General features: G+C 38.5%; 1 protein-coding gene across 1 annotated transcript in view; it reads left to right on the top strand.

The window, feature by feature from the left end:
• Positions 1-13,546, top strand: part of MTHFD1L (methylenetetrahydrofolate dehydrogenase (NADP+ dependent) 1 like) — a gene marked incomplete at both ends in the record, with an annotated part of 146,668 nt that overhangs the window by 19,652 nt on the left and 113,470 nt on the right. Inside the window, 3 exons of the mRNA XM_080615238.1 lie at positions 1,509-1,588; positions 2,318-2,415; positions 6,998-7,171. Of these exons, the coding sequence (XP_080471364.1) occupies positions 1,509-1,588; positions 2,318-2,415; positions 6,998-7,171 (352 nt within the window). The remainder of the gene's footprint in view (positions 1-1,508; positions 1,589-2,317; positions 2,416-6,997; positions 7,172-13,546) is intronic.

The raw sequence follows: 13,546 nt of genomic DNA on the forward strand, positions 1-13,546 counted from the left end.
TGATATGTATTTACACGCAAGCTCACTCTGCCCTGATAAAGAAGTTGTATTAAGCCAAATAACATAAAAACTTGATCTGTTTCTGTAAAGCACAGCTGTCTGAAGGGGGATTTTAAATTTCATTCTTCCTACTTCATTTGTCTCTTTGGCAGCTCTCCCAGCCTGGTCTCAAAGCAACAACAGTCAACTTATGACTGTGATAGACTGTTCCAGTAAAACTCCTCTGTCTTGAGTCTAAATCTGAGCATCTCCAGGAGGCTCTTTTATTTTCTTTTTTTTTTCTTTTTTAATTTTTAAAAGGATTTTTGAAGCACATTCTTAGTTAGAGTTTAATGCTAGGACTGGCACCTTCTGCTTCATTAGCTCTGCCACTGACGTATAGATGCTACTCAGGCTCCAGCCTGAGGTTTCTGTGGCCTGCCACCGCCGGGACCCTTGTTGGGAGGGGTAATTGTGCAAGGCAATGTGAGCATTTTATGATGTACAGATGGGATGAGTAGAGTGAGAGCTTGACCAGGTCATGGTTTGCACTTCAGTTCCCCTGTGGGGGAAAGGTTAAAGCTGTCAGCATACAGTTGTTATTTTTTATTACAGTAATGTCTACGCCCTTCAGAATGCAGCTAGGGCCTTGATATGCTCACAGAGACTAAGATGTGAATTTTGGCGAAATTGTGTCTACATAATAGTCAGTAAGCAACAGCAGAACAAGCCAGAAGAATCATTACAAGAAAATGACAAAATAATGTTTAGTTAGGGTAGCTAATGTATGATTATTATGTGATATATTGCCACTAGAAACAATTATAACCATCTCTAAAGTTGGAGTCTGAATTGTGTGGACTTCAGAATATCTACTTTTAATGTCAGATTCATGAAGGTAATTCCTGCTGCTCAAAAAATCTTGCATATTCTGTTTCCAAGTTATAAATCCCATTGGATAATAATCCTATATACTATTTTGTGACCCTTTCATTGTTCTTTCTCGCTGTAATGGGTGTATGGAAAAGGAGACAGGCTTTACTATGCTCTTGTAGGTGTTCTGTTATATAAATATATATAGCTTTTTAAATCCTCACAGTTGCCTTGTGCTTTTTCTCACACCTTTTGTGTTTTGTTTGTTTGTTTTGTTGGTTTTTGGGTTGTTTTTTTGTTGTTGTTTTGCTCCAAAAGCAAGAATTTGGATCCTGGAATTGATCTCAGTGTTTCCCTATTTTCTTTTTAGGTATTCATATGCTTTATCATATGCATATGTGTCATATGGATATTATGCATGTGTGTTTGTGTAATATGCTTCAGGGCATACAGTTACTCCCTGATTTTTCACTGTATATCCATCCTCCTGGGTGATTTCGTTTGAAATATTAAAAGAAGCCACCTACAATTTTGTCAGTGACGTTAAATTTCAAGTCAAAATTCAGAAATTTTTTGACTGGAAATAGCTTTCAACTACACATGCTCCCACTCACGAAAGCTTTGTGATTTATTAGTGCAATACTTCTGTTTTACAGAGAAACGCAACTATGGTCAGCAAGACAACCATGCTGCTGAAAACGCTGTTGGTTCTCTCGCAATAGCAATGCGAATGCAGGTTAGTGTAACTTCAGACGTTGTAAATTTGTTGCTGTTTCTGTAAACTGCAGGAATTGCTTCTGCAGCTTAGATTTTTATTTTTGTTTTGCTCTTTTGAACATCTTTAATAGCAAGTGTTACTCAGTTTGGGTGAATCATGCCTGCTACATTTAATTAGAGAAAAGGATATTAAATATTAGATGTCATCATTCTGGTGATTACAGTAAAGCTTGGCAGAAGCACTGTGTTAATAGACTAATTTTACTTATTTTGGTAAGACAGTGAAGATTAATTGTATCTGTGCACATTTTTGTGGTGTGATGGATAAAGGGTCCAAGAGTTTGTTGTTTAATGTGGAAGCAGCATGAATCAGTGAACAATTAATATCTTCCATTATTTTTAAGGTATGAGAGAACAGTGACTCTCCATCTTACCAGAATAAAATCTCCAAGTGCCTAGAGTCTTTTCTCTGCCATTTGTTTGTTAATGGTCTTGTTTGTTTTTGACAAACAACAGGACAGTTATAATGCAGTGGGTTTTAATTTCCTCCTAAAACCATGAAATTGAAAGATTTTGAAGTTTTGGGGTTTTGTTGTTTTGGGTTTTTGTTTTTGTTTTTTTTTTTTTTTTTTTGGTAGCCTTTGCTTTAGAAGTTATTTCAACATATTTGTACTTTTCAGATAATTTGAAATTAGTGTTTAGCATTTATGATACAGCTGGTGTGTGCTGTTTTCTTGTTTAAAAACAGAACATGGTAAAAACCACAGAGCGATGGATCCAGTCCCAGCAGTACAGGAAGTGGGACCTCCGCTGCTTGAAACTGCAGCCTCTCTCCCCAGTGCCCAGGTAATAAGTGCAAAAGAGTAGGCAAATGTTAAATGTGACAGTGAGCCTAAAAATGATCCATGTCTAATAAATTTTTAATCATCTTATGTGGACTTCATGTTGTGCTGTTTTGTTGTATGTCTCATTGTGACCATGTCCCTCTGTTTCCTATCAATTTTTACTTTTATGATGTACACTGGAGCAAAGCTTTATTTAATGAAGACCTAAAGCTGGAAGGTTTCATTGAGGGAGGGAGATGAAGCCTTGTGTAACATCAACAGAAATACAAATGCAGGAAATTCCTAATTGCTAAACCCTACTGTAGGAAGGTGTTTATGGATCTGGTTGAGGCCCAGTGGTTTCAATGGCGTTTGATCTTATACTTATTTTCTTCCCTCAGTAGAAGTACTTTCTCCTGCATTAGAGTTTTATATTCCTGTGTAGATGTGAAAAGCAGGAAGCATATTTATTCTCTTAACCAGAATCTTTTAAATCAGTTTGTGTCATTTACTTCCCAAGGCCAGTGTCTGGACCTCAGGGATTTTAAGTCTGCCTTGGCACGATTGCTGGACATATCTGATGGTTAGATCAGCCTGAGCTGATCACTGTGCTGAAGTGCTTTTCTGTGTGTTGTATTGGGTGACAGAGGGAGAAACTAAGCACTTGAAGTGTGGTTCTGCCATGTAGGCAAGCATTGAAATTTTTTTCTGCTTATTTCTATGCTTTCTTCTGAGCCATGCAGCTGCTGAAGGGACCTCATATAGGACAAAAGGCAAAGAGAACTGGGACTGCTCAGCCTGGAGAAGAGAAGGCTCAGGAAGATCTTATTAATGTGTATAAATACAATGAATACAAATAAAAGGGTACAAAGAGCACAAAGCCAGGCTCTTCCCACTGCTGCCCAGTGGCAGGACCAGAGGCAGTGAGCACAAACTGAAATACAGGAAGCTCCAACTGGATATCAAGAAACACTCTTTTGCTGCGAGGGTGACCAAGTGCTGACACAGATTGAGCAGGGAGCTTGTGGTGTCTCCATCCTTGCAAATATTCAAACACCACCTGGATGTGGTCCAGGGGAACTAACTGGCTCTAGATGGGGAACTGGACCAGATGACCTCCAGAGGTCCTCTTCAGCCTCAGCCAATCTATGATTCTGTAATTCTGAATCCCACTGCTGTGTTCTTGGAATGCTGTAGCAAAATGTTTTCTTCTCTAAGCATTTTGATTCTGTTTTCACTGTCTCTTAACAACAGTTTAATGAGAATGGAGGCAATTGTAATTTAAAACAGATAGGCAAAGAATGAGTTTTCTGTTGTACCCAGAGGCACAAGGGGGAAGAAATACTTGAGCTTTTCCTGGGCCAGCATGTAACGTTTCTGGAATTAAAGCCTGAAAAATCTATCCTTAAATAATAATACAGTTAAAAGGTAGAATAAAGCATATGGTGTCATGAGCGTGATGGTAAAAAACTCTCAAAAAAGTGTTGCCAACCCTCTCTATGACATTGTGTGTTTAGTACATAAATATTTGCATAATAAATATATAATGGCATATAGTATAAACAGTAATAGGAATTCCATTTATTTGATAACTCTATAGGTTTATGTCTTTTTTTCTTTTAAATGTAAAGTAACTCGTCAGATGGAAAGTATCCTGCAATAAAATGTAATCTTAGAGTAATACACCGTGTTGTGTGGAAACAGATGGAGTTTTCACTGAAAATGAGGCAAAGCTGCTTGAGCACTAAAACTAGAAACATCTGCTTTTTGATTTCTGTGAGATCTGAGTGTTAATTGAAGTATTTCCAAAGATACTGGAAATGGAACAGAAGATTTTCTTGCAAATATGCAATAAAAAAGAAAATCCAAGCACATAGGCAGAATAGAGGTAGAGCCTTCCCACATCTTTAAAATTTTCCTATGTTTTATCACTTACATTGTCAGTGGTGGACACTTACAGTATCAGTGGAGCCACTGTTGCACGTTTCCAGCAATATTGAATAATGTAACTTATTGAATAATTCTGTTATTTCCAACATAGAAATTATATTGGTAAACTAAAAGTGCTAGCTACAAATGTAGACTTCTAAGTAATAGTTATAATAAAATCCTTAATTTCCTGTTTTAGAAAATACTTTTACCAGAAATAATAGACTAGACATAAACATATCATGCGTTGTTTAGTTCCTGTAGTAGTTAAGTAGTTAAGTACACGCAGGATTAGTCTCTAGGAGAAAAGACAATGTAGAAAGAATCACGCCCCGCCTATACCACCCAAGGAGACCTTTCACTGTGCTTTTTGCGACCAGATTTGCCTATCCCACATTGTTCTTTTTAGTCATCAGCACGCTTGTAGTAAGCGTGGGTAAAGCCCTTCCCAAATCTTCGTTCGTGAAGTCAAGCCATGATGATGAGTTAAGGTATAAACGTAAATTCATTATGAAATTATGCCTTTTATCACTTTAATGTGGGCATCAGTGTGCAATCTGTCACTAACGATTTTCTGAATTGTTTAAAGTCTAGTCGCCTTACAGGTCCTTGGAGGAATTTCAAATTTGAAAATGACGACAGCAGTGGTTTTATCAACCAAGAACTACTGGAATTCTCTGACAAATTTACTTCTAAAAATATTTGTAATCTTATTTATCTAGAAATGCTTTACCTTTTAATTTATTTATAAGTGTACAGCTTGTTAGTTTTGCTTCTTCCACTTTTTGTCAATAGTGGTACCTGAAGGATGGAAAAAGCTTCATTGTTTCTTCCAGAGCTCTCAGGGGAAAGAATTTGTATCCCAAGGGATGAAGGAAATAGGAAGGGCTGAGGCTGCTGCAGCAAGTCTTGATAGTCTGGCCTAAGATTTGAAATAATAGTTTCTGTCTTTTAGTGAAGAGGCTGATAGATTAGTAGGAAAGGGGAAAAAAAAGGGCAGATTGACTTTCTACCACACTGTCATCAACAAACCAGTATTTTTCTGGGAGTCAAGTTGTTTTTATGGAGAGAGTTTTGAATGAAAACTTTAAATATTCTTTGCCATGTGATGTTTGTAAGGCCCTCTATCTTGTGTTCTTGATACATTTTTATGTCTAGTCATATTTAAAGTATGCTAAAGAAAGCCAAAGGTTTCTTTTTAAAAAAAGGTTTATTTAAAGAAAGCGTTGTATGCAAGAGGATGTGCTCAGTATGTCTTTGAAAGAAAGCAGATTCCAGGTTAGCATATGCAATGAAATGGTCATCCACCCAACCACTGAGTGCTGTGATTGAGAATCTTCTTGTCCTCTAGTACTGGGTTATGTCATTGTCTGTGTTTCACTTAGCTGGTGAAGGGTGCAGAAGTGGGATACTTGAGAATTGGAATTGAATAATGGTCCCAGTTTAGGAAATCCTCAAAGAATGGCAAACAGTTAAGTTGGCAGAATCTGATTATTTGCTGGTAGATGGAGAACAGCCGAGGTCCACACATAGAGTTGAGATCTGGCGGTAGTTCTGTGTTCATCTGTGGAAATTTGAAGTCTTGCAGACTGTTTGAAAGTTCAGGATATTAGCTTTGATTCCATTGCCAGATTCTATCTTAAAAATATTGTAATCAGCTGAAAGTGCAGGAAGGAATTTAGCTTGATTAGGGAGAATGTAATTAATCTCTTGGTAATTTTTTAGCTTGCTTTTGTGGTGATGTGAGCAGTTGAAAGCCAAAGGAGACAACTGTTTGCAGCTTGTGTGTCAGGCACTGGACTTTACTGCCGTGGGAGCTTACAGCTGCTAAACACTTAGGTGGACATAAGAGGCATCTAGATCGAGCTCACAGATGAAAAATCCATGAAGGAGTATTAAATCCAAAGACCCCAGGTGGTCTAGGTCAGGAACTGCAGATACAATAGTATCCCCAGCCTACAGCCACCTCCCCTCCGGCAGTCTGCCATGTGTCCTTGCACCATGCTTGTTCTCTTGCCTCAGCTGCCACTCACAGTCCTTGCTGGAAATAGTTTATAAGCTCACTGGACTTCCGGCCTGAGCCCTGTGCATTAAACTCCTCTTATGTGACCATTGTCATTTTAGCTGTATTTTAGAAGTGTATGAGTTGATCTTCAAGTGCCTTGTTTCCTTGGGTGCCCTCATGGGAGAGTAGCAAGGCCTAGTTTGCTTGGCAGTACCTGCTGATGAAAGGCGCTACATGCACAAGCATCAGGTTTAGCTAATGTGTTTATGCAACTGTTGGCCAAGGAATGTATGCACTTTTTAGTAAACTAGATGTGCTGAAATATACTGGGAGGGAGGAGAAAAAATAAAAACAGAAACATCCATTCCCGTAGGACATACTCGAGCATCCAGCAGACACATCTCTAGCTTGACATGAAAGCATTACATAATATTTGGAATCTGATTAAACAAGAGAACTCTCTGAAATTGTAGTAATTAACAAACACTGCATGTGATTCTCAGTGTTATATTAGGTGTTAGTTAATATTAAGGTTTGGTTAATGTGAGAGAGGATTGAAAAACTGATTACAATAACCCCATTGTTGGAGTATTTGCTGTTGTTTTGTGCTCTGTTGTCGACCACCTAAGCTGAGAGAAGCCTCCTGGCTCCTATTTGTTTTCTTTTCCAGTGATATTGAGATTTCCCGAGCACAGAGTCCAAAAGCTGTTGATGTACTTGCCAAGGAGATAGGATTGCTTACAGATGAAATTGAGATCTATGGCCAAACCAAAGCCAAAGTACGTTTGTCCCTGCTGGAAAGGTTAAAGGATCAACCAGATGGAAAATATGTTCTAGTTGCTGGGTAAGAATGTCCAGTTATGTCATTAATGTCCACTCTTTCCATTCATATTAATATAAACATGCAGCTTACATCTTTTGAATACACTGCACAACTAAGAACCCTGAATGGTTTTGGCTGTATGTTGCTCTCTTCTGAAAGTGAGCAGTTTTGAGAATTTTTGAAGTAACACAACTTTTCTTCCAAACTGTTATTACTGTAATAAAGTATATTTTATATAAGGTAGTTTGTTCTAAGCATCTTAAATGTTATCTATTGGTGTGTGGAGTTTTTCTTACTGTTTTATCAGGATTTTAAATGTTTAACTCAAGTACATAAGTCTGTGTGTATTGTCGCTGTTTATAAACAGACTTTAACAGAAGCTACATGCTAATCTGTTGATATTAACAACAAATACTTTTTTTTATTGAAGAACAGAGAACAAAGTTAAAAAAGGCTTTTTTTTTTTTTTTCTCTGAAATGTAGACATGTCTCCAAGCAAGCTTATCCTGCTCTCTGTTCCCATGATTATGGTAAATGCTATGCTCAGCAGGAATTATCCTCTTCTCTTCTGAAGAGATACGGATTTTTTCTGCATTCAGTGACACAACATTTTTTCATTCACCTGGTTTGCTAAGTAGAAGCTTCTAATTGTGCTCAAATGTGAAGGTTTTCATTAGTATTTAAATTGCATATGTTCTTTATATTCTGAGTTTGTATGGTTGTTTCCTTGTAAGTAAAACCAGTCAGGTTTCAAATACAACTTTATGCTGATGCAGAAGACTGTTCTTAACTGCCTTGATCTACTGACACCTCAGCTGGGGTAGTGTTTCGCAAACTGTTTGCTTTACTACCTCTCCATAGGAACAACCTGGATTTCTGGCAGTATCTGAGGTGGAGCTGTTGTAGACTGAGGGACGTGATGTTACAAAGCTGAGGCAGACAAGTTATGAAGCTGTCTTGAAAGCTATGTAATAGAAGTGCAGCGTACAAAGATGTTCCTGGAGGATGTTGGAGCAGTTGTTTAAGATAAGGAAACAATAGCTGGTTGAGCTTGGTTTACTTCAGTAGAGTTTTATTTTGGGTTTTGCTGTTTTGGAGAAAGAAAAGCAGATTCAGCATTCGGCTGAGTTTGAAGGAAGTTGCTACTATGTGCTTTCAGGATCATGTTGTCAACTGCATCAGTTGGGCACCATGCTGCAGGCTGTGCCAGCCCTCTAGCAGAAACATAGAGTCATAGAATAGTTCGGGTGGGAAAGGACCTTAAGATCATCTAGTTCCAATCCCCTTGCCATGGGCAGGGACACCTCACACTAAACCATGCCACCCAAGGCTTTGTCCAACCTGGCCTTGAACACTGCCAGGGATGGAGCATTCACAACCTCCCTGGGCAACCCATTCCAGTGCCTCACCACCCTTACAGTAAAGAATTTCTTCCTTATATCCAATCTAAACTTCCCCTGTTTAAGTTTGAACCCATTACCCCTTGTCCTGTCACTACAGTCCCTAAAGAAGAGTCCCTCCCCAGCATCCTTATAGGCCCCCTTCAGATACTGGAAGGCTGCTATGAGGTCTCCACGCAGCCTTCTCTTCTCCAGGCTGAACAGCCCCAACTTTCTCAGCCTGTCTTCATACAGGAGGTGCTTCAGTCCCCTGATCGTGCTCGTGGCCCTCCTCTGGACACAGAATCACAGCTTATTTGAAAATGTTTGGAGATGGAAGATAGCATGATGCAAAGCCCCATTCAGGTGGATTTTAGTTGTGTCATTGCATGCACCAGTGCTTACATTTCTTCACTCTGCTTTGTCTCCCAGTCTTCTCCAAGGAAGGCATCAAGCAATTGTCTGAATGCTGTTTTGTTGGCACAGGCAGAAGTTTATATACATGTGGAAGAAATGTGAAGTTTTAAGTAGCATGATGAAAAGCTGTCAACAAATAGAAAACTCTATCTTAAGTTTATATGACATGTATGAAGAGTGAACTGTGTTTCACAAACAAATGTTTGTGTTTGATACCTACACTACGTGATTATGCAGTATGTTGCTATTTGTAACAGAAGTCATTGCATCTGGTGGGGTGTGTACGAAGCCCATCTGCTGTGCAAGCAGTGCCTGGCTAAAGTGGTTACAATCACAGAATTGTAGAATCATAGAATAGTTAGGGTTGGAAAGGACCTTAAGATCATCTAGTTCCAACCCCCCTGCCATGGGCAGGGACACCTCACACTAAACCATGTCACCCAAGGCTCTGTCCAACCTGGCCTTGAACACCGCCAGGGACGGAGCATTCACAGCTTCCCTGTGGGAACATTCTCTTCTGAGAGAGTTCAAAGTTTGAGTTTGAACTATTGTACATGTAAAGTACATGTAGAACTTGTGTTTATGTGTTCTCAGCTGTTCTCATTTGCTGAAATGACTGTAGCAGACAATCATTTCAAGAAAAGTGGGGAGCTGCATCTGGTGGGGAAATGTTCAGTATGATGAAAACTGAGTATCACTCCAGTGTGGAAATCGGGAGTGAAACAGTATCCTCAATTGCCTTCTTCATCCACTCCTTGACAAGACAAGGTCAACCAAAACTTTTGGTCAACCACTTGGAGGATTATGATGTTTGTTCACAATAACCAAAGGTACTTAGAAATTCTTTTAGAATGATGAGGTATAAAGCTTCAGAATAAGTTTCCAGTGCTTCAGAGGAAACATTTAAGATATATGCTTGTACTTCAGGGTATTTGGTCTGACAGAAATATATATTATGTATGATGTGTACTTTTTTATGTGAAGGGAGTGAAAAGTGTGTGTGTATTCAATAAGCTGCAAAATCTCTAACTTCTGTCCATGATGCAGCCAGTAACATTTGTGCCTGTAGTTCCACAATTGGATTTTAATGTTTCATGATGTCTAGGAATGATAAATACTTTCTTTAAATGTGCTTCTAGTTTATTCCTGATGCTCTGAATAGCAAAATGCAACCACATGTACCTTTTTATGTGTAAGGATAGGTGTATTGAAAATAGGATGAAGACTTAATTTCTTCATAACTTCAATTTTCCTCTGTGTGGAGAGCATTCTTTCACTTTTTTCATTCTTAATCGGGGTTTTGTGTGTGTGACTTGTTACAGGGCTCATATCACCTTGGGTGTCATGGTTTTAGCCCAGCCGGTAACTAAGAGCCACAAGTTATCATGCAGTAATTAACTCTTGGGCATCCACTGCCTGTGTACAGGCTCTTAGTATACTAAAAAAGGATTATGTTGCAGGATATGTTAACTTAAACTGCCTCCCACTCACTGCAAGCTGAGAGCATGCAAATGAATGAAGCTTGTGCATGACCTAGTAGCTAAGTTTAAAATAACTTAATCATGCATTCGAGTATGTAGATGTCATATTTGTAAGCACAATAGTAAACTACCTCTAAAATTAATTAGATCCTGTGTGGTCCAACATTTTGTTTTTAAATGCTTCAGTGCTGTGGGTTTTACCAGATAATTCTGAAAACTTGTTCACTTCAAAATTGCAAGCAGAGGAATAACAGAATGTGGAAAAAATATGGAATATAGTGCTGCTTTTAGTAAGAAGCATGTTGGATTTTGAATGCTGGAAATGTAAAATCATTACTTTTTACCTAACATTAATAAGTTGTATTGTGATGAACTACCCTGTTGGTTAGATAAAAATTGAGGGAAATGAATACTAACTTAATGCTTGTACAAGTTGTATGATAGTAAATATCTTAGGGACAGAAATTTCAGATTTGGAATTGCATTTTACTTCTCATGGGTATGGATTGGTTTGGATTTCTTTTCACTGTATTTCTTGGGCTACAAGGTGCTTAAAAGATAAGAAAAATGGTAGACATCAAGGAGGGAAAAAAAAAAAAAAAAAAAAAAGAAAAGGAAAAATAGGGGGAAGAATAAGAGGGGAAAATACCATTGTGTTGATGCAGTGGAAAATCTGACAGTCCAAAGCAAAGTCATGGCTGAGACGATTTGTCATGTATTCCATATGTCATTGCACAGCTCCTGACTGGGATTGTCTTGGATGAGTTTGTTGGCTTTTGAGAGTTTGTAGCTGTGAATTCCTTAGTCTGTTCCTGGCTTTGTTCAGTCATTTTAGCTTCACAGTGACCACTGTGCTTTCATATCTGGAAGCTCAAGTCCCATTTTCAGGATGCCACTGCAATGTTGTCATAATCTCATCTCCATGAATTAGGAATTGCAACACTTCTGTGCTCAGAAACATGTTTCTGACAGCTGTAATTTTGGATGGGAGATGTATGTAGGTGAGGCTGTCATTTAGGGGAACTCAGTTGCCCATGTCCTCCATTGCTCGGCTTTGCAGACTTCCAGGTGGATCACAGGAATGGTGAACTCATTAAAATCTTGACAATTGCTGATACTGATGAGTTGAAGATAGAAAATTTGAAAGAGAATTGTCACGTATCCAGTAAAGTTCTTGCTGGAGTCACAGCGGCTGGGGTAGCTGTGAGGAGGTTACAGCTGGTGCAGTGTATCATCTCACTGTTTATTTTCTCTTTGTGAGACCTCATGTAGCTTTCCCACAGAAACAGCTCTGCTGCAAGCTAATGTGATGTATAACAAACAAACATAAAGTCTGCATATTCTTATCTTTGTTTTGATATACATAAAAAGAGAAGGCTTTTCAATGTTATGGAAAACTTACTTTGCCAAGGAGCTGGTGACTGCTTGGTAGGTGGCAAAGTAAGTTTTAAGGAGGAAAGTGATTGTGAGGTTTCTGTATTTTGATTGAAAACATATTAAGGAAAATTGAAGAATAATGCAAATGGATGTAAAAGTACTGTATTTTAAAGGAGGGGTTATTTTCCCCTAGATTTGCATAAGATCAAAACACAGCGTTACATAATTGAGCTAAAGTTAGCCATTGGCAGTTGTAATTTTATACTCAAGCAAGCAAGTGACTTAAGTTGCAGTACTGTAGGCTCAGTAATGTAGCCAGCAAAAACATCTCAATGTCCGTAAAATCATTTAAGTGGATTATTTTATTTATAAAAACTGATCAAAGTAGACCAGGTACAAAAAGGAAGTCTTTAAAATAAGCTTTCTAAAGAAATTATTGGAATAGAAATTTCTTTTAATTTTAGACTTTTTTTTTTCCTAACTAATATTTAAAACTGAGGTTCTGGTAACTATTGAAACTATTAAATAACTGTTTAGCTCATAAGATTTATCCTGTAGTCTCCAGGCTGCTACTCAGCCTGTGAGAATCAAAGGTCCTGCCAAGGCGTCTCATGTAAGATGGGAAGTCGAGGATAGGTAAATGAATTGTCCAGACCAATCTGGCTTCACTGAAAAGTGTGATTTTAGGATCTCTCAGATTTTGTTCATTCTTTTAGGTGAAAAAGACTGAAAAGTCAGGTTCCTAATTTTGACTTCTAAGCTCTTGCTGTCTATTCCTACCTGCTGCAGTGGATGAGGTTTCTTGGGAGAGTGGCACTCAAGTGCTGTAGGCCATTTATGGAAGTCTGGTTGCTAGTTTTCTTCCTCCATCTTTAGACATTTTGAGCCTTTAGATGTCCATCTGAATAACTCTAGTTGCAGGAAAACTAAGGATGACAGGGTTTAACAGGATGAACAGTTTAAAACAAACGAACCGATGTGAGGAACACATTGAAAATATATGCTGTTAAAGCCAAACAGGTTTGATGAAGTCAAGGTCCTGTCTGCAAACACGTCTGTTTGCTGCTGCAAACCCTTGTGTGCTTGCATGAGTACACTGGTGAAAGTAAGCTTGCTGTAGTTAATTTTTACCCCCACTTTGGTGGAGGCTGGTTCTGCCAGAGTGCCACATTCTCAGCATGTAGATCTTTGGGATTTGGTTGGTGCAGTGTCAATATATTGGAAATTCAGCAAAGGCAAAATCTATTCTTTCTGGTGTTTCTCTTTTGTTCTTTGGAAAAAGGTCTTTGTCATAGAAAATTCCCAGTGCTTTCTGACTTATTTTACATTTTCATTTTAGAATGTGCCAGCCTAGTTACCAGAGCATTTTAGTTATGTGCCTCTTGATTGTGTATATATTCTGTGACAAGTAGATACTGTTCTCCGTGTTACCACCAGCATGCCTTCTGTTTATGCATTTGTCAGTTCCAATTTCCTTGCTTTTACTAAATGGTAGGCTGCATCTTTCATTTTTTGCTTGTTTCATAAGACTTATAAAGAGTCCCTGTGCTGCTCTGAGTGCTGGCTTAGCCTTCTGCCATGTGTTGGCTGACACTTGAGTAAATAAGGTAGTGATGGTGTCTCTTAATTCTCTAGAATGTGAACTTTGTGTGTCTGATGTTCAAAACCAGAGATAATCACCAACAGGAAGAGCTGCAAATACAAGTTGTTCTGTTAGCAGCGTAGCCGCTGTGAGCACTGAG

The sequence above is a fragment of the Psittacula echo genome (genome assembly GCF_963264785.1).
Source record: "Psittacula echo genome assembly, chromosome: 4".
Classification (NCBI taxonomy): domain Eukaryota; kingdom Metazoa; phylum Chordata; class Aves; order Psittaciformes; family Psittacidae; genus Psittacula; species Psittacula echo.